This window comes from Ischnura elegans, chromosome 4 (genome assembly GCF_921293095.1).
Source record: "Ischnura elegans chromosome 4, ioIscEleg1.1, whole genome shotgun sequence".
NCBI lineage: Eukaryota > Metazoa > Arthropoda > Insecta > Odonata > Coenagrionidae > Ischnura > Ischnura elegans.
In genome coordinates this window covers 42,561,330-42,589,241 of record NC_060249.1, presented here as the reverse complement: position 1 = coordinate 42,589,241, position 27,912 = coordinate 42,561,330, and the positions used below count along the sequence as shown (strand labels likewise).

The 27,912-nt window shown below is 36.6% G+C and overlaps 1 protein-coding gene across 2 annotated transcripts in view; it reads right to left on the bottom strand.

Annotated features, from left to right (window-relative positions):
- LOC124157364 (atrial natriuretic peptide receptor 1) overlaps positions 1-27,912 on the bottom strand; it is a 147,331-nt gene that overhangs the window by 12,975 nt on the left and 106,444 nt on the right. For both annotated transcript variants that reach the window (XM_046532031.1, XM_046532032.1), the window contains exons 5-11: positions 7,737-7,976; positions 7,010-7,119; positions 5,482-5,670; positions 5,149-5,284; positions 4,447-4,683; positions 2,470-2,554; positions 857-1,016 (exon numbers count right to left, since the gene is read on the bottom strand). In XM_046532031.1, coding sequence (XP_046387987.1) covers positions 857-1,016; positions 2,470-2,554; positions 4,447-4,683; positions 5,149-5,284; positions 5,482-5,670; positions 7,010-7,119; positions 7,737-7,976 — 1,157 coding nt within the window. The remainder of the gene's footprint in view (positions 1-856; positions 1,017-2,469; positions 2,555-4,446; positions 4,684-5,148; positions 5,285-5,481; positions 5,671-7,009; positions 7,120-7,736; positions 7,977-27,912) is intronic.

Genomic DNA, 27,912 nt, shown 5'->3' with positions numbered 1-27,912 from the left:
AAATATCTTCCAGGTTGAGTGGTTATTGATGTTGTTGCAAGTAAAGAATATTTTGAACCTTCATAAATTCATGAAGCAAATAAAACTTGAACATAACAGTCTAATGCATGAAAATTTGTTGCTAACTATTATTATAAAAAAATTCCAGCATTTTTCGACTTAAGTGGTGTTCTTTATATTTATTTGCTAATTTATATTCATGACTTATAGTATAACATACCTTCTCAAGATGAAAAAGTTTGCAATCTCATATCACTCGACTAAATCTGGGCAGACTTGAAACAGAATAATTAACTAACCCAGGATTTAAATTATAATCAAAAGGAGTCACTCAAAATGAAAAATATAAGTCATGAAGTAGCCATTCTCTTAGGTCTTTGCATCAAGTTTAGCCACATGAATTTAATCACCTTAGTGCAACTGTGCCCACAGAAATTTTAAATGAGGCCAGGACATCATCTACCCTTAACTTCTGCTATGTCAATGTGACTTCCCCAGCAGGCAAATACATAACTAGGGAGGGTGCTTTAGGGGCATAAGTAATTACCAATATTTGTTCAGCATTCCCAAAAATATTGAGTGTGATGGACTAAACTCAAAGTTAGTTAGCTTACGATTATTTTCATAAACTTTTTTACTTTTGAATACATATTTAAATAATTTTGTATAAATTACTTATTAAAGTGGTCTATTTAAAGTGAGTACATAGTTGATTTGTTGAACTCTGGTATTGTAGAAAGATGTGGAGGTTGGGGCAAGGTTCCTTAGTTCCTTGGCCCCCTCCTAAATGAATAAATTACTCTTCCCAAATGAAGAGCATGGTTCAAATTAATCATGTGTAAGCAGTATTACTTACATAGGTATTAAGGGGATCAAGCTCTAAAGTTTTGGTCTGGTGAGTCGGCTGCTGCGTAAGACCCAAGCGAGATGAAAAAGGCCGACCTATTTCCCATTGAACCTCCTCTCTCTTAACCCTCCATGCCATATTATTTAAATCAGCAGCAACACGGAGATGCCTAAAATGAAATTTATAAGAATTTTATGTACAGATCATTATGCATATAATAAAAGTAACTGTGAACTACAGATGTTATTGGGCTAAGATTTTTTTCATTTTAGAAATACGTTCGTCTGAAACAGCTATAAAATATTTACTAAGAGTTGGCAAATTTAAAGAGGGTCGAAGATGAATCATTTTACGAGGGCTGTCTAGAAAGTAACAGAAATTTTGAAATGAAAAATAAATGGAGTGAAAATAACAATTTTTATCACACAAATGTTGAAGTCAAACTCTTTGACTGTTTTTATCCATAATTGCCATTTAAATTAAGGCATTTATCAGGATATGGTACAATGGTTTTCAATAACCTCTCCATAGAAATCTGCCGCCTGCCAGTTCAATCACAGGTTTAGGTACACCGGCATGCAGTTCAGCATCAGTGTCATACTGTTGCGTAGCGAGACACGTCTTCATCGGTAGGAACAGGTGGTAGTCCCTCAGAGCCAAATCCGGGCTGTTGGGTGGATGATCGAAAAATTCCAATCCAAAACCATCCAAGAGCTCTTGGGTTTGATTGGCCGTGTATGGAGGATAGTTTTCGTGGATAAACAAAACTTTCTTTCTGACTTTTCCTCAATGCTTGTTTTTTATTGCACGTGTTCATTTCATCACTAGCCTGGCGATAAATTTCAATTGGCTTGGGATTTTTCGCCTACAAAAACCTTATCACAGTTGTGCAAAAAATCCACAGAGGAAAAATCATTCTCAGGGCTTTGCTCTCCGGCTGTGGTGCTGTGCGCACGACTTGGACTGCTAGTCGCATAATATGCTCAGCAGTCCATACCACCTTGTCCGGTATAGTCCACAAATTTTCCACAGGGGAGAATGATGCGTCGGTAGCTTAACTAGCTAAAGCACTCAGCTGGAAATCAAGGGATCCGGGTTCGAATCCTGGTCAAGGCGAATGATTTTTCCTCTGTGGATTTTTCGCACATTTGTGCATTGCGGGTGACTCCCGTAAAGTTATCACCGTGGCTAGTCCTGGTATACTTAAAAACCTTATCACAGCTTGCTCTAGAAAACTGGTGGGATTTTCAGTTCCAGCACTCATTTTGATACTCCACTCCACAAAGTACGATAGGCATAACATGCATGCCCCGGCTGGTTGCGTACAAAATGTAGGAACACTATGATGCCAAGATAGCGGTGCTAGTCCCACCCACTGCCGTGCCATGATAAAACCTCTGTTACTTTCTCGACAACCCTCGTACATAATACATTTCAAATAATTTACCCTAATACCTATTTACATGCCATTAATTGCCAAAATTGGCAAATTTTTATTAATATTCACATTAATAAGCTCTGAGAGGAATTGTTAACTTTAACATATCATAAATACATATTTACAAATAAATGAATGGGTGCACAGCATAGTTATTAAGAAAAATAAACTTCAATGTATATACCTGTATGTAACACAAGCTAATGTGGTGGTGAAGGCTAGGAAGATTCCAAGGGCAAATGAGACATACAGTACCACTACATGGGCATCTGAAATGAGGAAATCAGAGTCATAGGTTTAACTTAATTCATAGCAAGAGAATTATTTCTCTTATATTCTAATATGTACTCATAAATATATATATGTACTCTGAACAAGAATGTCCAATAATTAATGTCATTCATTTTATTATCAATATGTATGGAAAAAGGTGGATAAATGGCAGTAATTTATATAATAATGATTGTCTTTCAGATCAAAAAACATTGACCCCAGTCCTACTTGCTAGCTGATTAGAGAAAATTGGAATCACATAGTGATTTTCTACTTCCTTAGCTAATTGAATGAATGCATAAAAATGCATCAACTGGTTAATTCATTCATTCAAATACAAAGAATTTAAAATTGCATACCACGCATAGAGCTGTTTGTGTAAAATATAAGAACACTGCATGTGCAGCTGAATTTGAATGAATTATAAAAGGACATCAATAATAGTTTGGTTAATAGGCCTCTGGATTTATTTTTTTAATCAGTTCCCACTTGAAATTAACCAAATAAAATACATCAATAGTAGTTTATAGTAATAATAGTAAAGGACATCAATAATAGTTTGGTTAATAGGCCTCTGGATTTATTTTTTTAATCAGTTCCCATTTGAAATTAACCAAATAAAATAAAAGCCCTCTCCTTACCTTACTATATCAAACATGCCTCTTTCTGTTAACCTGTTAACGCCTAGGGGTACCATATGGTACCAGCTGGTAGTGCAATTCTAAACGAACTTTTTTTGTTATTTATTGTAATTTGTTTGGGATTTTGAGAGTTTTAAACTAATAAGCATATTCATAATTACGTTTTACAGAAAAGTTTGCTTTTTTTAAGCAAGATTCGACATTTTTGAGTAATTTTGATAATTTATTGTGCAAAATAGAATTTTTTAAACGTTTCTGGCATTAAAATATGAAATAACTAACGCCTATTTAATTTCGATTTTTGTCCCCTTAAGGGCGTAGCGGTACCACATTGTACCAGGCTGTATCTTCAAGACTGTTAGTGCTAAAAGTATTAAAGTTGCATCTAATCAATCGGATTTTAAAATTGAGTATTACGAAAAAGTTGGGATGAAATTTTTAATTCAGGCGTTACCGGGTTAAGAAGTTTATGAAATACCAACTATACAGATATAATAAATATAAACTGTAGCGGTATGAAATTAACGATTCATATAACCAATTGTGGTAATAAGAGCAATTAAATAATGACAGATTGATACACTCGAGTATTTAAAAAAAATAGAGCTAGCTGTAAGTGATATGCACTTCATTCACTAGCATTGAGGGCGATGCAATCATTCACCACAGTCAATTTTTATAAAACACTAATATAAAAGCCACCCATTAATTTTAAAAATAGCAAAAGTGGTGATTTAAAAAATATTTTTGAAAGTATTTTTAGACTTGATTTACTAATCAGTTCCGGGGGTCATTGCATGCATTCCAGCCATCAGTGTGAGTATATTTTTCCGAGTAAAATAATTTTGAACATTCCAGTTTTCACACCTTGAGGCCCAGGGTGTGAAAACGTTTGTGACCAAAAGCAAAGGTTTTTCGATTTTTTGCATGCCCTGATGTGATTGGACCAGTGAACATCTCACAATGTAGTGACTTGATGAGGTACATACAATAACACCATCTCCCTATAAGATGGTAGGGGGCCTAGGGAATAGCCACAGAAGCCTAAACATGAGAAATTATGGTGGAAATATGTGTAGACAATATTACTGCAACCATTAGGGTTTGGAACATTCAGGAAAAGTATGCACCTTGAGTTGAACTTAGGTTTCATAGATTTCAATATTTTGCTTACTCCTTCAATATAATTCATAATGATTAGTTAATGAGAAATTTCAGGAGTTATTAAGGGAGTACCCTTTCCGCACCATTTCCCCGACATGCTGGATCGTTGCCCATAAAACCACAGGGTGGAATGTCTGGAGGAGGACTCAACCGACCACCTGGCCAGTGGACCCTTTTGCCTTCCACGGGGGAATAAGTCCTGTGCAGGCCATAATAATGCGCCACAACTTCAAAGCGTCCTGTCTCTGGGTCAAGATCTGACACCGAGTAATCTGCATCCCTATCCCCATTGTCATCAATACGAACATGGCCAGTTATGCCTGAAAAAAATGTTGGAAAATTTACACTTTTTGGTAGTACAATAATATCCAATCATTTCTTCAGCTCTTGACAATTATGTGAAAAAATTGAAACCGGCCGAGCAAATTATCCAAAAAAAAAGTGTAGAAAATTACTACAGCTGTTTGAATTATTGCAACAAATTCATGATGATATTACACACATTAAAACCTACGATTTGAAATGAATGTGGAAGTTCCAAACAAAATGGACCCTAAAATTATTCCAAATGTAATTCAAAGTACACAAAGTGAAACCTGAGAGCATCCCAATTTTGCATCCATCCATGGTGCACCTCCATTAACAGGCATTTGCGTAGAAGTAACAGGATGAAATAGACAGTGATGAACTTAAATGTCTCTTAAAAAAATAAATGAACTCTTTTCAATACAATGAGAGTTATTTTTTGGCGAATTATAGCTATAAATCATTTAGCTTTCACCTACCATGAAAATCTCTATCCCACATGCGACGGGTGATGGCACTGCCATCTAATATTGATCCACCCTCAGATAATGTCTCATTAAGAGCCATTCCAAGTAAATAAACTCCATCATAGAAGGCACCAATAAAAAAATTAACCTAAAAATGAAGAAGTTGAAACAATGAAAATTGTTCATGAACAATGTATTTACATCACGAGAGACATGTCATTTTCTTTTTTAAAGTTCATGAGTTAATTAGGAGGAAAACTCATTGCGAACCATTCACGTCATACATGGATTGAAATACTCACTAAAGGAATTAAATGAAATACTTAGCAATAGACAAATCCTCACCTCTTCATTCTCTGAAAAAGTATAATTATAATTTCTTTTCGCTTTCTCCTTCACACGCTCTGAAAATTCACAGAATTTAGGGCTGGTCGGCTGTAAGAGGGAAACCCTCAAAAGTGCTTCATAGGCAGTTCGAGCTGCTTCATCATCTCCATCCTTCAACTCCCAGCCATGGTCTCCCCAATAGGAACCCTTGAAAGGTAAAAGAAGGTATCAATAGCCAGAACTAGACGGTACAGTTGCAACCATTAGTAATTCTGATTAACTGTTTAACAATGCTAACAAGCGTAACATTTTATTTTCTCACCTTGAAACACATATACAGTTGAAACAAAATTAGAACACTTTTAATAGTTATCCCGGCGAACACATCGGGAGCGCCGACGTGCACACCCACACGCCACTCTTTTTCCAACCATACGCTCTTGTTCTCTCTCCTGCGCCATCAACAACAATTGATTCATTCTATTTTTGCTGTTCATTATCGCCTGCTTCATTTTCTTTCTCCCACCAATTGTCATTAATATTCAACCCAAAATCACTCAAAATTAATTGATACACAAGGCAGATGAATTATTAGATAGGTAATACTATTGTTTTGCAGCACTTGGAAAGAAGAATAAATTAAGCTCAGCAACACATTTAATTCAGTCTACGAAAAATATTAAATCAAATTGGTACCATTACCAGTCATAACGAAACTTAACGCTATTTTAGGGCTGAATAAACACCACGAGCGGTGTTTGGCTCCAATGGGTTTATCGGGAATGGATACTACACTGCAGTTGCCTAGAGACCGAAGGGTTGCATAACTCCAAGGAAACCTTATCCCATTGCCTTATCCTAACGCATTTTAGTCTTGATATATTTCTTAAACGTTTTGCCGAATGATATTGAGGAAATTCGTCAACGGAATAGCTAAATTTACAGGTTACTAAAAATCACTCATACGTGATAACCATTCAGTAATAAAGATTTAGGAAAGCAATCGAGGTTATTATGAACTCAGTAGCATTACGATAGTCACGAATGAGGACGAACTCTAATTGTTCAATTTACCCGTAGAAATTAATAACAATAAACTTCAGTTTTCTCTTGGAACTTAAAATTCTTAAAATTTTCATACTCGTATAAAATGTTTAAAACATTTACAACTACTTTTTATCAACACAGAAGACACGAGAAAGAGATATGACGAATCGTTACGAGGAGGGACAGAGATAGATTCAACTAGATTCATGTAAGACTTGCTTCTCTACTTTCATTCATGACGTAATTTGGAGAGATATAGATTGTTTTTCTATATGAGCAACACCAAATTTTATATTTTGACAATCCCAGAGAAAAATACAATTTACGAAGGTTACAATGGCTAACGAACGAACGATATCATTACACCAAGAAAAAATTAATTCCAGAACCTTGAGATTTCAATATACATGAAAATTACAGAATTCATTCAACTTGTGTGCCGGTTAAGCACTAGATCATACTCAACGCATGAAAATAATGTATCTATATTTTATATTACCTGAAAAATTTCGACATCTAAAAATATCCAGTCTCCATTAGTCATTCCGAGAGAATGAGCAGCTAACATGAATGGCCGCACGAGGTGTCCCCGGACACTTAATATCACCACTGAAAATTAAAAAAATATTACCATCAGGCATCAGGTCTTGAGCATTCATAAAGTCTAATTTATTTAACCAAGATCACGAGCTGATATTCATATCATGGATTATGTTAGAACTAAGTCAAGATATTATTAGATCAAACGCAGTAAAAACTAGTATTTGGAATAAAATATATCACTAGAATTTTGTGCATAATCATAATCAATACATATATATACCTACCCATCAAATTATTTATTTATTGTGGAGGTTAAAGAGTTAAGAAATGAAACTGATACTTGGCCGTGGAAATAGTTTTGGATATAATTTCCGAATTTTAAAATGTGGATAGTTATTGAGTAATCGTACATTAAGGGATATAAAAATATATCCTTAATAAGTTTAACTGGTTTATTTAATGTAAAATAGATTAATGCTGAAGGAAAATGGACTTAATACACACTATTTTTAGATGAAAAAGTTCTTATCTACTTTCATCGTGAGTTCAGGAATATATATAGAAAACCATGGAACAATTCTCAATTAAATAAATTCATGGACTTGGTTTTATAGCGTAACAAAAGAGGCTCAAGTTTTAAAAAAAAGTGAAAGAGTTTACCTTATATAAGATAGGACATTTACCTCTAGCGTACATGCTGGTCTCACGGAGAAACCTCTGATACCTCCAGTACTTCTTGCGGCCCCCTCCGCGGTTGTAAGGGAGGTCGGCCTGGTCCGCCGCGGGGAAGTAGTCTGAGTCAACGGATGAGGAGGCCACTTCGTTGGTCACCCCTTCGCCTTCCTCGCTCCACTCGTTGCCATCGAACTCCTTGACGAACGACAGGAGGCCCTCCTTCCTCAGACCGTGCTCGAGGTTCTTGCCTGGCGCCGCAGGAGGAAAACAGGCATTTGATTCTATCACCTCTCATGCATTCGATTTTACCACATTACTCGACCTTCAATTTGATCACACAACGCTGCCGTCCGAGGTTATTTTGTTATATCCAGCATGGAAACAAAACTTTCTTGTCATTCGCTCTCGTTTTATAACCAAGTTTCACGTTCATTTTGTTTTCACAATTATGTCGACTTTCTACAGTTGGAATTTACTCCAAATTATGTTTTTTTAGTAAAACGAATAATAAAAAAGTAGAAATTCAATCAGTTTATTAAATTGCATGAAATGACAATTATTTTTATCGAGCAAAGTCAGTAAAGCTCTCACTTTATCAGCTATTGAACGTCAATGACCTAATTACACAAAATAATTATGACAAGTATCTATTGCAAATTTATTTACACACAATATCGATCGTTACTAAACTAATTGATTTTAAAATATAATAAAATGTAGTAAATTCCTAATCGGAAGCAATTTTTTATTCTGCTTCGACGTAGTAACTATAGTAATTAAATTATTTTTCAACCTACCCGTTGAGAATTGGTGACTTTCTTGCTAGGATTTAGCGAGAAGCAATTTAAGTAGACGTTTTCTGACTGTGTTTTAGTAATGGTAATTTCTCTCGCAAGTTTTCCTATTCGTAAATTTTACCTTAAATTTCGGAATAATAGTAGTAACTATCTCAAAATGGAGGCACAAACTCATGCAAAAAATATGTACACCTAATAGAGAAATACATTGTGTTTAGCCGATGAAATTAGTTACTAAACACTTATAGAGGTGGAGATAAAAGGGAATCGCAAAAGAGCAAGGAAAAAGAAAATATTTCATTTTTTTAATAACAAACGGACAAAAGTTAAGAATAAAGATGTAACGAAGAAATTTTTAATATTTACACAGAAACAAAGAACTAATTTTATAGTTTTTGGAAATTAAATTGAATATTCAAGGCTTGAATGGAAAAGGGGAGGGTTAAATTTGAAAAATTTTCGGAAATAAAATTGATCATTCACGTCTGAAACGCAAAAGAGAAAACGCTTGATTTTTCCAGTGCACGTACGCTTTATCACCAAAACCTTTTAAAAAAATACGAATGAGAAATAAGCAGAGCATTGCGCAACGACAGTGCTTGGAAATTAACCAACGAAATAAAAAGTCAGCTTCAATGCATTGAATAAAATTTAACTTCCCAAATCCGAATACAAATTTATAACGATTTCACGCCAACAGACTAAGAAGAATGTGATTCAAAATTTTCCTGAAAGTTCCTAATCCTTGAAAAAATTAATAAGTTTACCTTCTTTCGTTTCATTCAAATTGGGAGAACGAAAGCCACTTTTATTTCATAGGAAGCAGAAAATTATGTCTCAATAGTTTTCTTCGCCACTCCTTTCGATACGGCTCAATCGCTTCAGCTTTCTCGGAGGGAATACATATTCTCCTGTTTCTTTTTTTTGACGCACCTCATTTGGAAGTCAAATTTTATTTTATCCCCAGTTCGCTCTACAGCCTCGGAAGCTCGAACACTTCTTCAGAAAAAACGACTCGATGGATACAAAAAGGGAAGCTAAATCCTTGGAAGTCGCCTTTGGCTGGACAATCACAATAAAAAAAGTCGAGTGTAAGCCATCATTAATGGCCAAGAAAATTAAAAATGAACGGAAAGGCAAAACAAGTGAGAAATCAGAAAATAAAATTAATAAAGAGGCAGGGAAATCAATCGCTTTTGATTCGGCAGTTTGCAATCAGAATCTCGTCATCCATAACTAATCTTCAATCATTTCCTATCTGTAATTCCATTATAATTCATTTTATGTTGCCTTTACTGAACGCAGTTTATATACCACTCATCAAACATCTTAATTTTTGCTCTTCCACATCATCCAATTTTTAATTACATTTACACGCATGAATTATGGGATAAATAGACCGACAAATAAGTTATATTACACGCAAAAAATACAAACACAGTCGATTTAAAAGCCTTGGTTTACCATACGAATCCAAATAATCACAGTAATATGTAATTTTCAGAAAATTAATCTGCCTTCTAAAGAAAAGTCTGTTTTTTTCAATGCCTTTTGATTATTCCTTTTAAAAATTTCTTCTCACTTAATGGCTGTTATTTGAAAATAATTATTTTATTCTAACTCTTTGAATACGTAATGTTTCTTCCCTGTGGACTGCGGGTGACTCCCGTAAAAGTTATCGCCGCGGCTAGTCCCGGTATACTTTAAACTAGTCTAGAGCGAACACCTCTTTGTGTTCTATGTCCGGGCCTGCTCTCCGGCTGTGGCGCTGTGCGCACGATTTGGACTGCTTGTGGCATCATATGCTCAGCAGTCCAGTAACACCTTGTCCGGTAGTGTCCGAAAAATGTCCACAGGGAAGAATGATGCCTTGGTAGCTTAACTGGCTAAAGCACTTGACCGGAAATCGGGGGATCCGGGTTCGAATCCCAGTCAAGGCGAATGATTTATTCTCTGTGGATCTTTCGCACGATTGTGCATTGCGGGTGACTACCGTAAAAGTTATCACCGCGGCTAGTCCCGGTATACTTTAAAACGTAGGACCTTTCCCCATAAGTATGCCAATTTTCAAGAATAATGCGTGAGGGAAAGTTACTAAAATTAGAAGTTAAAAATGACACACGACCCTTAGGATAATAGTCCAAGGATTATAAGGTTCCATGCCATCAGAAATTGATTTATTTTACAAAAGTTTATGTAGACTGAAAAGCTTTTATAAAACCATTTATCACTTTTTATATAATTAGTAAAATGTTTTATGCAATCTATGTTCTATGTTTTATGTAAAATGTTCTATGCAGTATCTATCTATTTAATGAATGCTATTTTATTAATCCATCCTTTTATTTCTTAATCCAAGATACTTTTATATAGAATTTGTTTTTATGTGAATAGGGTATCAGATCGTACTCTGTACGTGCATTATATGCTGTGCAATGATTAAATGATAAAAATTCCTTCGGAAAGGGGATAAAACCATAAATAGCATTAAAAATTAAACTACTTCAGGATTTGAGGATAGCGTGATTGTTTGCGCAACATTCCGATAACCATAAGGTTCACATTTCGACACTCGGTCCAGGAAAATTATTTTTCAATAGTGATGCATATGAATTTTTCCCCCATTCGGGCGGTAGGTGTGATATTGTATCAAAGTTTGCTATAATTGGATGATTTCCCAAAATCAAAATTGCTCACTTGAGCGCCCAGCGATTGCATCATTGCTCAGTGATGAAACGGGATTTTCTTCCTCCAAGAATAGAATGACTTATGCTCATATGGCAACGAAAGAGCCACAAAAGTCCCCACGAAAAAAAAACAAGACCATCCCAATGATTTGTGGGGGACATCTCTTCTTCGGAAGTCCGAGACGCACAACACTGAACGGCTAACTCTAAGGGGGCACGGAACGCCCAGGGAAAAAGAAAAGAAAACATCAAATGGGGCAGAAAAAGATCGTCGCCCGCCTTTTTAACTCCTCTGCTACATCCTCGCTCTGGCCAAACACGCGAAGAGATTATTAGGAAGGAACAGGAAGAGATGATGGCAAGACACGAAGGAGAGGATAGGAGAGGTAGATAAAGGTGGAAGAACGGGGATTAAGGCAGTGGTGTTGGAATGAGTTCCTCGGTGGACTGAGACAGAGGATTAAGGGTTTGTGGGATGGGGAAAGGGGGAGGGTTAAGGGCCTCTAAGGGACGGGGGGAGGCGTAGACAATGAGGCAGCAGGAAGAGTGAGATAACAAGACGGCGAGACTTAAAGAAAATTAAGGCTGAGGAGAAAGGCGAGAGAGGTACGTAGTACATCTACATACAATCCGCCTCAGTCCGCGTGTGGCGGGGGGAGTAAGGATACTAGCAGTTAACTTTAAAATTTGAAACTAGATATTGTTAGCAACGGATGTCAAGACTGATTCAACGGGTACTAATTTACGTTCCAATTAGTATTCTGACACAAAGGAATGCATTGATAGCCGAAATATTTTCAAGCTTAGTGACCAAATCGTGGATTGTAAAAGTATATTTTATATGTAAAATGAACAACTAACAATAGAAAAAGAAACGTACGCACTGAGTTCCACCTAATATTTATTGAAATTCTTTATTGTTCGGGGGAAGAACGAATTCCTATAACTACTTGTTCGGAAAAATATCTTTCAGACTTCATCGTTCCTCTTGGACCTAGAAATATAGTAAAGTTCTAAAAATTATGGTCGCCGTGTCGCTGTAAAATATATCTATTCTCAATTTCTCCAGAAATCTAAGCCTTGAATGAAGTCGAGTCCGAGTCACTAGCGGCTGCCAGCCTAATTCGTGTAAAAGCTGTGTCCGGAGACAATGAGGGAGCAGGGAGAGGGATAACAAGACGGTGAGACTTAAAGATTGAGGATAGGCGGTGGGGAAAGGCGAGCGCGGTACGCAGTATAGTTGGGGAAGAAGCGAGGAATAATTGGGAGATGGGCTGAAAGAGGGAGAAAAGGCGGGAGAGGAAGATTATGGCTGGAGAAGGTGAGTCATCAGTGCGCCGCAGGGTGAATGTTCATTCGCCTACACGAGAGATCAGCCGGGGGTACGCTTCGTGGATATCAAATCGGATTCGAAATCGAACCATATTCAATACTAGCTTCCACTTTCACCTAATTAGCGAAGTGTAGACATGAAAAATCTATATGTGTCGTTTCCTCATTACATTTCGTTACGTCATGTAATACAACTTGGGCGGTTGGACATCCTGACGGGTAGGCACACCTCTTGACACGCTAAAAGAGAAAGCAAATACATGTCCTATACGATCATGAAATCCGGGTTTCCCACTTCTCCGGGTACTAACCTTCCGGAGCAACGCCGGGTGGCTTGCTAGTATTTTATTAAATGGGCGAAGAGAGATATGAAACTCATGATTGAAATTAAGCACGGATTTAGCCATGTAGAACTGACTTTTTTCCCTCATATTAAGCAACGCATCTGGACTGACTGATTTACCCACTCATAAACGCACGTATTAACTATTGAAGATACTACCATGAAATTTTCTGGAATTATTCTTTGTGATATGTATAGGCGCGCTAAAGAAGGATTTTAGCGAGAAAGAATTTTTGGGGATGTTTTCACCCCCATGAGTTTTTGCTTATGCTTAACTGCCATAAGAAAACGATAGAATTCCGTGCAAACCTTTTTCTTTTGCTTTTTGAGTAACTCAAACTTAGAATATTGATTGAAAATTTATTTTGTCACGCGAAAAATGGAATGTTGTAATTAGATGTTTCATTCAATGTTTCAATAAGTTTCGTTGTCCTTTAAGTATAGCAATGTTGGAACCAAATTTATCCATAGTTCTTCCATTTCAGCAATAGAAATTTACCTTAGCAATAATGCCTAAATATGCATTAATACCACATGCTAGATCAAAATTACTTTTTTCTAATCCTACTGTTAAACAATAAACCACTGTTTAATTGTAAAGTCATATTTTAGCCTTCAATAGCTTCGAAATTCAGCGGTTAATTTTTGCTTATAGGTACAGATAAAATGGTTAGATACAGATAAAATAAGAGCTGCAGATAAAATAAGAGCTGCAGATACAAGCATGAGGGAAGAATTACACAATAAATAAATATATGAAATTGTAATAAGAATAATAGAAATGAGGCTGATTATATTTTTACGGCATTGATTTTTTCTACAAAGAAAAAATGAAATAGAATTTGAATCTCCTTGTAGTTCAGACCGAATTTCAAGGATGTTGACTGGTGAGATCAGCTGAGGAGGACTTTCGGTAGGAGCAGCTTGGAAGGGAAATCTAGCCATATCTAATAAGAGCTTCCACTTTCACCCAGATAGTAAAAATATTATAAATAAAGGCGAAAAGAAATGAAAATCTTATGAATTAAATAAAGCTGAATTTACATATTTTGTACTGATTTTATAACAAATAAAATATATTTTGAATTTACGAGTAGTTTTAAACGAATTTCAAGGCTAATGCATGAGGTTCTGGGAAAGATCAGCGGAGAAGGTTATTCGATACTTGGTCGACACGCCAAATCGGTTAGGAAATCGAACCATACCCAATAGTGGCTTACATTATCATGTAGTTAGTAGTGTATCACAATAAAAAAGGTACTGCACAAAGGGTGAAAAGTTATGCGAAAATAGACAATAAAATAAGGCTGGATATAGATGTTTAACTTTGATATTTGTGACGAATACAATAAAATTTGAAGCTCCAAGTTGTTTACAACGGATATCATGCTATGAAGTTCCAATTGGCATCCGATGAAAAGGGAATGAGTTGATAGCCGAAAAAATTAGCGAACAAATCGTGGCTGGGGTGGTTACTTTTAATTTGTTACGATCTGGAAATTCACAATAGGTGGATAAATTATTTACAACTATAAAAAACGATATCACTATCTTGTCTTTGTAAATGCAATCGTTACACATCAATAGTAAAAGTCAACGATAATATTTAGTAGAATATATAAATAACAACTGCTTAAATATTTCAATGAAAATTAAAAGAATTCAGAAAAATATTCTTTAAAGTTAATTCAACGATCTTCTGTCGAATTTATCTTCTTACCCGGATTTTCATCGACTTTGCCAAAAAATATATATGTGAATACGACTTAGCTATTACTAATGCATCTCCTAGTTTATGATTAAGAACTACATTCTAACATTACCACTGCATCCACATGCACGGAAAAGGTATTATTTTAAAAGAAAATGAAAACTTATAAAAATGGTGAAAACCAATGTCGACGCGAATGAAGTACAGTATTGCAAGTAAACGTCCGATACGGATAAAATTTTTCCCGCATTAGTGGTACTTTGATGCATAATTAAAATTTGCCTTCCTCTGAGAATAAATGCCAAAATAATCGACATAGATGGCAAAATGATTCGCATGGAAACAGGAAAATTCCACTTTTCGTACAGCGTCAAAGGGCCGTGAAAAGTTAACCTTAAAGCCGTTAAATTACGTCGTAAAGAAATGTACGGGAGAGAGTGAGTATGTACGCCAGTATTCTCCAAAAACACCATGATGGTGGCTCCCAGCGAGCATCAGTCCCCGACTTTGAACCCGAGTCTTCTTAGTGGCAGCCTATTAACTGACATCAAGGCCGATAGAGCACAAACTTAATCCCTCTTTCATTCTAGGTTCATCTACAGAGGGAATTTATGCGAACCATTCCGTAGTGTAGGAAGTACACATCGTGGAAAGACATGAACTCGTGATGAGCGTCATGAAGGATTGCGAGCAGCCAGTCTCCTCCCTCATTCACGTCAAGCCAAACCCTCGCGGCTCTTCACCTGGAAGAGTTGATGGAGGATTGCCTTTGTGCGGAAAACGTATTGAATAACCATTCTACGACGGTAAGGCGATGACGCAGTAGTGGAAAGGATACAGGCGGCGAAGAGACATCGGAGAAAGACGGGAAGTGAGGCAAAGTAAAAGCTTATGGTGAAGGAATGAAAGCCTATAGAAAAAGGGGCTGAGGGTGGCGAAAAAAAAGACAAAGCCGCTGGAAAAGGATACCGCATGGAAATGATCACGCGCACTAAGTGCAAAAGTTAACTAGAGGATTATATTTTCCAACATTTGATGATTCACGCTACGAAGACAAGAGGGTACAAGGATTTATTTAAATAAAAGATGGTAGCACTTTTCCATCTTTTATTTAAATATGTCGCAATTGCACCATATAACGCTGGAACTATGAACTTTGGGTACAAGGATTTTTTTTTTCTAAAATCAGGGAGAGTTTATATCATTTACACCGTAGTAGTATTAATGAAAATGGATGAAATTTATGGGATAAGTTTTTCCTTCCCCTTTTCATAAAAGTCTGCCACCACAACATTGAAATTAGTCTTCACAACGGTGGATAAATGAGTTCTGAGTTCACCTTTTATCTACACATCATAATTTAAATATATTAATCCAAAATAAGAAAATACCACACATGTATTTCTGGAGATATCTTTACCTTGTTTTTCACGTAGGCTGCGGTGTCAGCGAAAAGAACGTTTGATGCCCTTAGTCAAAGAAAAAAATATGTTGCCCTCACAGCTGAGCCAACATATCGAGAAGTGAAAAGGGTTCCCCATTTATGCGTCACTATTATTGATATAAGTATTGATGAAGAAAGGAATTAGGATTAGAAAAAAGAATTACGTATTTAGATGATGTAAACAATAATCTCAAGAAGTTGAAAGTGGTAGGTTGGATGAAGTAGAGGGACGGCAGGGAGCAATAGAGGTTGCAGTCTGCGCAGGAGCTCCAGCCTCACCCCGAGTTCAAAAGCAGTGAATGAGGGCGAATAAGGAAGTAGGTAAGTATACGGCTACAATACGTTAATCGAAAATTTCAATTGGTTAAGTTCGTGAACTCTTCACAATTTCATGACTCAATTTAGAATATCAAGTTATGCCATTTGAAAAATAATTTACGAAGCCCACCTAGTAGAAAATATTTGTTTCAAATCACTTAATTATGAGAAATATTTAAATCAGTAATTTCAATATTTTACACGAAGTCCCAAAGACGCAAAAGTTTTAGCATTTTACTAGTTCTGGTTATTTTTGAAAAATCTTGCTGGGTACTTGTGATTCCTCCTTTTCGAGTGCGATGCTAATGCTCGTCTCCTCAACAGATTTCATAATAGAAGAGGAAATAAAGAAAGAGACCGCTTGGTATTGCCTATAAAAGGCGCCTTACGACAGTCGTTATCCCTTTATGACATACGATTCGGCTCTCAATGCAGACGCCCTCAGCTAACACCCTCTCGGAACACCCTCCCCTCCCCTCTAACACCCTCTAATGCTACTCGGGAGCAATCTCATGAAAACATTGGAGTAAGTCCGGGACAGAAATCAAGCGGATATTTCCTAAAAATTTCTTTTCATTTGAAACCGGAGCTAGTATTGACTCAAGGCGCCAGTAATTTACCAGTAATACGCAATATCTATCCTTAATGAGTTTAATTTACTTAAATAGATAAAGCACTCGAGCACATTTTACGTCAATTTTACCGTATGGCGTATTATCGTATCTTCAAAAATAGCTGCAGAGAATGATGGGAGTGATAAAAATCATGATTAGTGCTTGCTTATCGGATGCTGAATGAAAATGAGTAACCTAATAGCAATTTGATTGAAAAATCTTTATGAGAGTGGCAACTGCACATTTCCCGGTTCGTCAATCATTCTGTTTAAACAAAAACGATGTAAAAATATGCAACTATGATGATTAAATAAACCTTATTGCTAGTTTTTCTGTGATCGAAAATCAAATTAACGATTGGTTTCGCTTCGATGTGATTCAATTAATTGACGTGATAATAATCTTAATACGTTACTGATTAAAGATAAAACGGAACGATTTTAAAATGATGACTAATAAATTTATCACTGAATAGCTGGATAGCAAGGATGGCCAGTATGATCTTGCCAAGTATGGTAGATAGTCCACTGCCCTTTGCCGGCTGTCTTACATCAGGAACAGAAGCCACTTGTTGAATGCATCCCACATGCCCTCGAATTCTACTCGTAACAATACATCATTGAATTCAATGGGAATCCGTTTTATTTGCTAGGAATTTTTTAAGCCGAAAGTCTTTTTTACATTCAAGGCTATATCAAGATAAATTGAATGAAATGCATTACAGTTCATTCCTATAGCGCAAAAATGGAGCAGTAAATCAATTACTATATTGAACCTGGGAGGGACCATATTGGACGCTCCTCATCTTCAAGATGAAGCTGGGGATGAAGAGACGAGCTTCTCAGTGACAATAACAGATGGTTGCAAGAGGCCTTTTCCTACCTTTTTGAAGGAATAACGTCGATGGGATTGTCTCACCCTCAAGCATCGAAGATAGGGGTCTTTGCCTCCAAAGGACTAACGATGACAAATGGAAGAGATTTATCTCACCCAGGGACAAATGAAAATGTTTTCAGGCTGATTAGATTGCCGACAGAACGACTAGATACTCTTTTAGTGGCTTTAGAATATGCGATGGAGTCGTTGAAGAAGGAAAATCCGTAATTTCTCTACACAATTTTAACTACCTCAGCGTAATTTGGACGAAATTATTAAAAATCAGTCATGGTGCAGAAAAGCATGTCAAAGAAAAAAATAATTTCGTTGTACACCGGAATTGCTATTTAAAATAACTGTTGTTTTCCCGGTGAATTAACTGGATAAAATTTTCCCGGGTCTCCCGCCGGGTGATTGGACCCATCTGGTCCAAATTCCCTGTGGAAGAGGAGGGACACGGATCTCAAATCCTTGGATCAGATGGATTATCTAACTTGGCGGTACACCAGATAGAAATTTATCCAAATTCCTATTTGTTATAGATGAATTCCAGTGATGCCTCCTACTCAACTTTGCTTCTCTAGGTTATGATATAAATCCATGAAGGGCAACCACGATCATTCACCTTGTGCCACTCTCTTTGTTTAGAAGGCTGTAACCAAAAGGTAGTCATTTGTGCGTCGTAATCTCATTTGTTTGATTAAAAGCTATTATGATAGTGTTAAGCTATCTCTCTCAGATGCCCTAAAATGTTTTGAAAATGTTATATGAAAATTATAATCAATATCGATTGAAAACATACGTGCATAAATAGCATTTATCCTTCACTTAGATTAAAGTATGAGTAAAAAAAGCCGCCATGAACAACCCAACAGAAACAAATGAGAACCTTGCTGTTTTCGGTCACATTAGACGAAAGAAGTTATTTTTGGGCTCCCGAACCGTTAAGAGATTTGGGCGTTTTGTGCTTCAGTGCACAGGGAGAAATAACGAAACCTTTAAGATGACCTGAGGAAACTAAACATGAATAAATAAACGGAACGGAATGCTCTAAGCAATCCCTCTTCTCAGGCTAAATATTATCCTCTCCTGCCTTTGTCAACTCACAAAACAAACATTTCAAGCAGATAAACCCAGAAACAAGATCATCAAAAACTCTCTTCAATAGCGCAAAAAGACCTGTCACATTCCCTCTGATTGATTTTCTTAAATATTTACTACAGCCTTGAATGTTTGAAGAACTGAAAATTCAGAGATTATAGTCCTAGAAAATTTATATTATATTCATCCAATCAGATAGCGATCCATGGCTATTATGCCGAATATATTTCACGTAAGGAAACTCTCATGCTGGGCCGACATTTGATTCACTCCAAGAAAGAAATACTGATAAATGGTGGATCACTTGGATTGGTTTAAATTTGAATTATTATATTACCACGATGAGTCATTCTAAAGTCACATCCGCCAAAAAATTCTCGTCAAAATACGCGGCGTTTATTTTATGAAGAGAATGTGATGAATATATGTGAATCAGTAATTAGGATTGGGTATTTTATGAGCTTTAAAAAAAGAAATAAAAATCCCCATTTCTAATATACTGTATTTTCCGAAATTTACTTGAATCAATGGGCCAGTTTTATTATCACGGAGACTTTTGGTACGACTCCTCTCTCCGAACGAAGATGATAGAAATGTCACAATCTAAAAATAAATATGCAAAACTATTCACGCATTTTCCATACAACGACATGACAATTTCCAGGAAAAAAAACGGAATGATGCGAGGCTGGGATGGTTCATTGTGTACTTCGGAAATAGTTTTGAGCCTCTAGCACACTCCCTGACCATTCATCACTCAAATAGGACTCCAGGGTAACATGGATTGCTTTGCTGGCCTTTGAAGAAGATGCAAGCCCATTTCGCATCGCCCAAGGGGGGCAATTTAGAGGGTTTGAACCCCGCAGATCCTCCCAATCCACGTCTCTCCAGACAAAGGCGTATCGCGGACGGATGAATACCGTGTCCTCGGAGATTGAACTCTGTAGCCTGGCACACTTTGAAATGATGCATGACCCTCGCATTTCATTTCATCTGAGTCTAGCAAAGGACAAGAAGCGTATCCATTCAGGAAATGCATGGAAGGTGTACCCCAGCTTTGCCCTCAGACGTTCATCCTCCCCATACCGCCTATTAGGTGAAACCGAAAAATGACATTTTTTCAAGATAAAATTTTCCCTATGTAGGAAAGTATTCCCTGTCTATACTTGTATCAGGGTCTCAGAACGGAATTATTTTCAAAATCGGATAATATTTACCACTGCCGCCCAAGCCCTTAAATTTCAAATTTTACGAAAATTCTGGCTGAGTTCGAAAGCTATTAATCTTTATGATACCAAAGACATGAAATTAGAGGATGCGATATGTTTGGCTGATTGAAGATTGGTTAGTGAGTCACAAGAATATATCGCCTCTCCAATCCGTCTCTGAATATAGCAATAATCTCTCATTCAGCAATGATCTCACTCACAATACCGACCATCGAGCACTCTCACTTTATCACAAGCACATCATGTGCATAAAATATTATTTTCTGTAAAATTCTGTTTTCGAAGTGCATTAATAGAGTTGGACATAGTGATCACTCAAATTTATACATTTTCTCAACAAATACCACAAAATAAACTCTGCAATGTTTTCAAGATCCCGTAGAACCCATTCAAGACCCAATCCGTAAAGACTCGGCAGAATTACTGCGGGCACAAACAACATCTAGCTGCTATGGAAACGGAGAAAAATTGGATTGCATCTCCCGGATTGACTGCGAAGGTGGTGTACAGACGGGCAATGGGAGTCAACGACTTATGACCTCTAAAGGGAATAATATATACATTTCCTGTGGGCGTAAAGCTAGGATTTACGTCCGCATGGGTGCAAAGTGGAAAGATTACACATCTTTATAGAACATCTCAAGGTAAAATGAGAGCAATTCTAGGCTTTTCGGTCGTAGTTTTGAAATCGAGGAGCGTGAGGTAAAGGAGTACATTAGTGGAAGAAGCTATTGAATCACCGACAAGGGAATCAAATAGACTAATAGACTTGACCGTCGGGAATAATCCAAAGTGAGACACGCCTGTGAGAATTCTAGACACAATATAAGACTGATTTAGAGAAACACTGAAATTTGCACAGGAATCTGCTAGAAACGCAGTTAACATTCGAGATCGGAGAAATAGAAATCTTTTGCCGCCCGAAAGGCGACTCCACATTCGAAATTCTCCCCAACCGTATTATGCACGACTCTTGCTTGTTTTAACGGGTGCAAGCCACAAGGTTGATTGACTAATTGAAGAAAGATTATTAAAGATAGATTATAACGAGAACTTCTCAGTGATATTAGAACTATAACTTATCTCTCAGCCTACCAAGATAATTTATACCAAGTAATGATTTATGCACAATGCTGATTGCTGAGAATATAATCGCATGCATCGCATATGAGAATGTACTGTTTCGTAATAGCGTAATGCTGTGACGGAATAGTTTTCAAGGTAAATATCATAGCATCTTGATTAAACGGTTCAATAACCAGAGTGTTAAAAAATTAAAGGAAAACGATACATTACTATTACTCTTCACTTTCAGAAACTGAATAAATATATGCACTTTCATGAAATATAAATACGTACTTGAATAAATAAAAAAAAACAAAGATCTAAATTCCGACTTAGTTACTATATGCTGAGATGTGTGTGAATTACAACTGCAACTAATATCATATAGTTAATGAAAGGTAAGGCAGACTTTTATCAGTCTACGGACTTCAAGATTTTTTTCACTTTATTCCCTATTGCAGTGTTTATATAAGGGTTAAAGAAGTCTCCCAAGCACTTTTTACAATGTTTGGAAACTGAATTAAAGACAATCTGAAAGGGAATTTTCCGAGCGTAGGCGTAATTATTAGTTAGGTTGCGTGGAATGTGGATATTGCAGACCCGAAAGGTCAAAAGGTCAGCGTATCAGCAGGACAACTTTCCCATTGAAGGGCTTTTCGAGGAGTTGAAATTGCCTATACAGATTAAGCAGTTATTGGAATCCTTATTGATCTGGCAAAAATGAATTCAACGACCATATTAGAGACTCCTGATTTTGAGAGGTGGCATAGCTGAAAATCAAGACCGATAAGAATAAGCGGTAATCCGCAAGCAGAAGACTACATGCTGCTGCTACAAGACTACTGCTCAGGTCATATCGAAACCCCGCCAATTTCTAGGCAATAGCCTTTCTCTCATCAAGTTAGGTCTTCTACCACCATTTAGCTCACGTGAAAATAGCCCCAACGAAAGTAAAAACTAGATACTGCATCTATTGCGGTGGTGTTACCCTGAAAATTCATAATTATAGCTAAGTTGAGAGATAGAATAAATATCGTAATTTGAACGGAAAAATAATTCAATCACTGAAATTTTCACTATGCACACCAAACAATAAATTATAAAAAATCAAACTATATTATACACACTTCATTTATAAGGATTTGAAACTTTAGTACATATCGCAAGCATAAAAATACTTCAAATTTATCCCAAAAACTTTCTCCGCAAATACTACTTATTGAAAGAAAACCAGATAAAAGGAGTTCACGCATGTGATTTCGAGATCTGAACGTATCTTCAGAACTGAACTAAAATATATTATTTCATCTCGTGAATTTAGAAATCGTTACAAAGGAAAGAACATATATTTAATTTGAACTTTATGCATCAATAAACTGTAAACATTCACAATCGTTTGGATATGTGCAGCTTATCTTCGCCCTTATCTTCGTAGAGAGAAAGTTTGGGTGAATATAGGATTCGATTTCTGATCTATAGCGGATGAGCCGCAGGTGTCCTCTGAGGAGCAGGGTCGATGAGAGGGATGTTATAAGGGTGGGAAACGAAAAAGAACCGATGAGAGGAGAAAGCAGAAGGATAATAGAAGCGGGAACGGAGAACTGAAGAAAACCAACGGTAGTAGCTTTTTAAGTGGGAGGAGGAAGATTGAGGAAGGAATGGGATAGAATTCTGCGGAAGAGGTGATGGGATATAGAGAGACCATAAAAAACTTGAAGGCTGAGTGGGTTTTCAAGCCCGGGATGAGTGGACACCGGGGGAATTTTTTGAGGGAAATTGCGATCGCGTCAGAGCCAGAATTGGGAGGGAGGTTTGTAATTAGGAGGAAACGACCCCCTTTCTATCCCATCAAACCTATCAAAAGAGACTAAACATTTTCCTCGCCTTCAATTTTACCCTCTAAGTATTCTCTTTGCACCCTCACACTTCCCAAGTGAGTTTTAAGAGCTCTGAAATGAGTTGTTGCCTAGTGAAAGAGGGAGGAATACTTCATGCAGTAACGCAATGTATAGCATAAAAATACCACCTATTTATACCACCAACTTTCCCTGATAATTCTCCATATTAAAATAAATACACATCATATACGTATTCTATTATGAACGACTAAGAAATAACCGTAAGCTTGAGGAATGCCTTAATTATCTACATTTTAAAAAAACATCAGAAACAAAATTTATGAATGCATGAATGAGCCAGAAACTTTTTGGATCAGCTAATTCTCATTGCTCTATAATTATAGCCGCATTCTCATATCTAAGAATAATTATCGTATAATTACGCTTTTCGATTCTATCAAGAGCGAATACCCCTTTTACGCCACTTTTACTGGTCGGTTTGTTTTTTGCGTATTATCATTTACAAAATTACACAGATGAAGCCAGCGTGATGATTCTCTGCGAGAGGTTTTATACCAAGCATCCATATAGTGGAAATACAATGTAAACCATTATGTCACAGTACTTTAATCAAGAACTAATACCTTTTACATCCACAAACTCGTAAGAAAAAGGATGGATGTGAAATAATTATGGAGGTTTTAATGTTCTATTTGCATTTTCAACAATAATATAAACTAAGACATATACTCGAGAACATTCTGATCAAAAAATTAATACAAGGGGAGAGCATTACCCAAAGAGTTAGTTACTGATCAGCGGATGAGTAAATATTAAATATTCCTGGGCTAGAAAACTCTCAACTCTTTAATTTAACTTATACTCGTTTCGAAATGTAGTATTTAAATTTAAATTAAATCGATAGTATTGACCGAAAGTAATATTAAACATGTCAAACCGAAAAATTCGTTATTCGACCACAGTAATACGTATATTGGATAAGAAATAACAAACGGAATGTTAAAGCTCTCTTGTCAAAGTATCTGGTGCTACTTACCAATTTATTTACTTTTTTGTCGTGATTCTCATATTTTTGACTGGCCTTCAACCTTTCAATAGCTGAATAAAATATCAGTCCAAATTCCATTAGGAATTCAATCATCTGCGGATGAGAGCGTCAATCTCGGGGAGCAAATTATCTTTCTCGAATAAATTTTTAAAAACTAATTTGAAAGAACTTCGATTTTTTTGCGGTTTGAAATCAATATTTTCAATTTTGATGGGCTTGATGCTTGGCGTACCGACAAAAATCAGTCCGAATTAAAAAAAATATTTATTATAGTTAATAACCATGGCCATAGTGGACGGAGCGGAGTCAAGGGGTTCACACCCCCTAAAAAAGCGGGGTTTGTACCGTCTAGAATCAACTGCTTAGAGACGAAACCTCCGAAATGAATTGTTCCTCCTCTGTGGACATAAAAACGAGAAATTTTTCTAAGGTCTCGTTAGAGAGAGAAGAAAAGTCTGACAATCAGAGGACAATTTTCGATATTGCATTGAAGTATTTCAAAATACTTGTTATCTACTTTAGTATATTTATTGTTTTTTATATTTATTTTCATGATTAGCATTCAAAATCCTCGGGCAGATCTTAACAATAATAATATGACTTAATAAATATATTCTTTTGGTAATGGAAATCAGGAAAATAACTCCTGAATTTTCCAGTTTCACCTGATTTACCTCGGAATATTGATATTCCTGCGGTTGATACGGCTGAATATAATTCTAGAACAGCAGGATCATTAGTTCAGAACCTCCATAAATATAATTCACAATGATATTTCAATAAGTCTGCTGTAATAAACATAGTAAGTCATAAATACATAAACCCTAAATTTCAAAGGATATTTACCATTTGTCCCATCCAACTTTATATAAATTGGTAGGCATCGCAAAACATTAGCCTCGGTTTAGTGAATTCATTATTTTTGTTCATGAAAACGATTGTAAAACCTCTTAAACCTTGGAAAGCGATATGCTGTGGAGGATTTATACACAAAAAGTTATGGAAACACTGGTTTCATTGATATTTATTAACATATAACTTATTGGAAGCGAATTACTAATTCCAAGTTAATAGCTAACAACGTCGAAATACATTGTGACGCAACGAATAGCATAAATTATGAATCAATGCTTTAAATTTAGGGCGTATCAATAAAATCACGAAAAACGAGAGAATATTATTAAAATCTGGGCTGAAACCATAGACTTTGCCTCTCTACTTGCCTGAAAGATAACTTGAAATAGTATCTGAAGTATTATAGCAGAAAAAGAATAAATCGATGCCGGAAAACAATCGAGAAATACAGACCTCGACTTTTCTCATTTTAAGACCAGATCCAAACGAAAGAAAACTGTAATCTCGCACACGGGGATCTCTAAACGAATTAGGCGCCAAAGCGACAAATACGAGACTCGTTCGAATCTCTCGAAGGGCGCTGACACGTTCCGGGCACAGTGCTTGATTTTATCCGAGCGAAGCAATCGGGAGCCTTCACCCATTTGAACAACTGAGAAGAGGGAAAATGAGAAATACTGGGCGAGTGTTTCGAGATAATGCTGGACGCATTCGTCACCCACGTTGACTCCGATGGTCATCGCTGGGTAATACGGTCTACAGCAGTTAGCGATTGCACGAGAAATAATCCATACGGCATGCACAACAAATTCTCCACATCGGAGAAAATATTTGTAAGTGCACTTAAGTTGGCAGTGCCGAGCCTTTTGCTTAGGCTAACATTGAAACCTCCTGCGTCACTCTTATTATGGGGAATGAAAAAGTTAGAAAAAACACCAATCAATAGATTTTTTACAATGCCGACACTTTTCCTTCTCCGTGAGTATTTAATTGAATAGAAATAAAATGTCCGATTGAAATAAACGACATGAAAACAAATGCATAAGTCGTAGTTTTCCAGTCATACTCATCGCGTGATCTCGGATTTTGCTATTTCAATCTCGATCCCTAGAGCAGGTGCAGAATATCGCTCTCGTTTACAATTACTCAGAGAACACCATGATGATGATAACGTTAGAGATATATTTCCTCTATCACTATGTCTTTAAGTTGCCGGATCGATAAGAAGAATCTCTCATGGCGATCAATTTTAAATAAAATCGACGGATTAACATCCTTTACGAGCGATGAGATGACGTCATGATTCTTCAAACTTTTTCGAGGCGAATCGGTTTATGTAACGCTATTTGGACGGAACTGTAGTTGAGAAATTCAACTTCCTCAAAAATTCTAGTACGCAAATGTGTTGAAATCTAGAATTTAGAATAGAGAATGCACGGTAAATACTGAAGGAGAAGTATAGTATCAAGCGTGACGGTCAGGTGAGTGGCCGCTCTAGATATACTTTTCCTCGAGACATTCTTGCCGCGATTGTACCGCCTCGTAAGATGGAAACAAATGAAAATTCGTTTATGGGTTTGAGGATGGGTTTCACGATCGTAAACCGTGGAACAAACCAGCCAAGAGGACGCAATTGTCGTGAACTAATACACCGCTGAAGAAACGTAATGTTCTGCTCTAAGATGAGCGGCTCACGACGCAGGAAAGGAAAGAGCACCAACTTTAACATTTTCGGCAGTTGAAAACTTTACTTCATCCTTTCCGTTTTTATTTTCCAGCCATTATCTTATTTACGCTACACCCTTTACGATTTCTTGAGTATAGGCAGTCACAAAGCTTTCGTGATGACGCTGCAAACAACAGGACTCTAAAAATACCGTGCAAAATGGCTGTAAGAGGTCAAACACCGCTCCTAAATGCAGTTAAACCTGAACCATCCTTTCCATTCAAGACATTAAATGACGCATGGAGAAAGTAGGCGTTGCGGAAGGAGTGATAACCTCGTGCATATAGAAGCCACACCCAAAGTCGAATCAGGTCACCCAAAGTATTTAACAATTCAGAAGAGCGAAGAGAGAGAAGAGCAAAACCTTACAAACTGAAGTCATGAAATAATCAGCAAAAGCGAAAAAGATGCGAATCCATCAGAAATCTGAAAGATTTTTAAAAATGTTAAAGTAGTCCGCAAATATTTTTTTTAAATAAAAAATTACCATTCGCATAAAAATACTTAAAGGAAAATATTTCCAACTTTAGGATGGATGGCGATATTTGGTTGAAGTTTTACTTTTTTACAGTTTTTTATTGTGGAAATGTGCTACGGTTTTATTTTTTACAGTTTTTAAAAGTAACGCAAACTATTTTTGACTCTTCCTTAAAATATTTTTTTACCGCTGCTGATGAACTAAAAAATTGCATTATATAGCTGAATTTAAAAGGAATATACTTAGTCCTCCAAATGATTTTCCGCTATGACCATCTAATTATATCATTTTCCTAATAGTGAGTTTCGCATAGCAGTTCCAATGACTATAAAAGTACATAAAATGAGAAGATTACGTCAGGAAAACACAAAATGGTAACGGAATAGTGTGGGAGATCATAAAGAGCATTGAAATATTATAGACATCACGACTGTAAGAACCTAATTCTCTGGCTGAAAAAGCCGATCGAGACGAAGGGTTTAAGGCGTCGCGACGCGTCGTTAAGTTCAGGAAATGGGAGAATACTTCACCTTTAATGTTTTCTGTTCTCCCTTCCGAAGAAACATTTCAATTCACAAACATGCTCATGCATTAGTTGGGATGACAATAAATCAGACACCGACCGTTGCGTCGAACTTGTGGGACACACTAAGCGGAAAGATCGACGTTATCGTAAGTCAAAGGCGAAGTGGAGGAAAGGG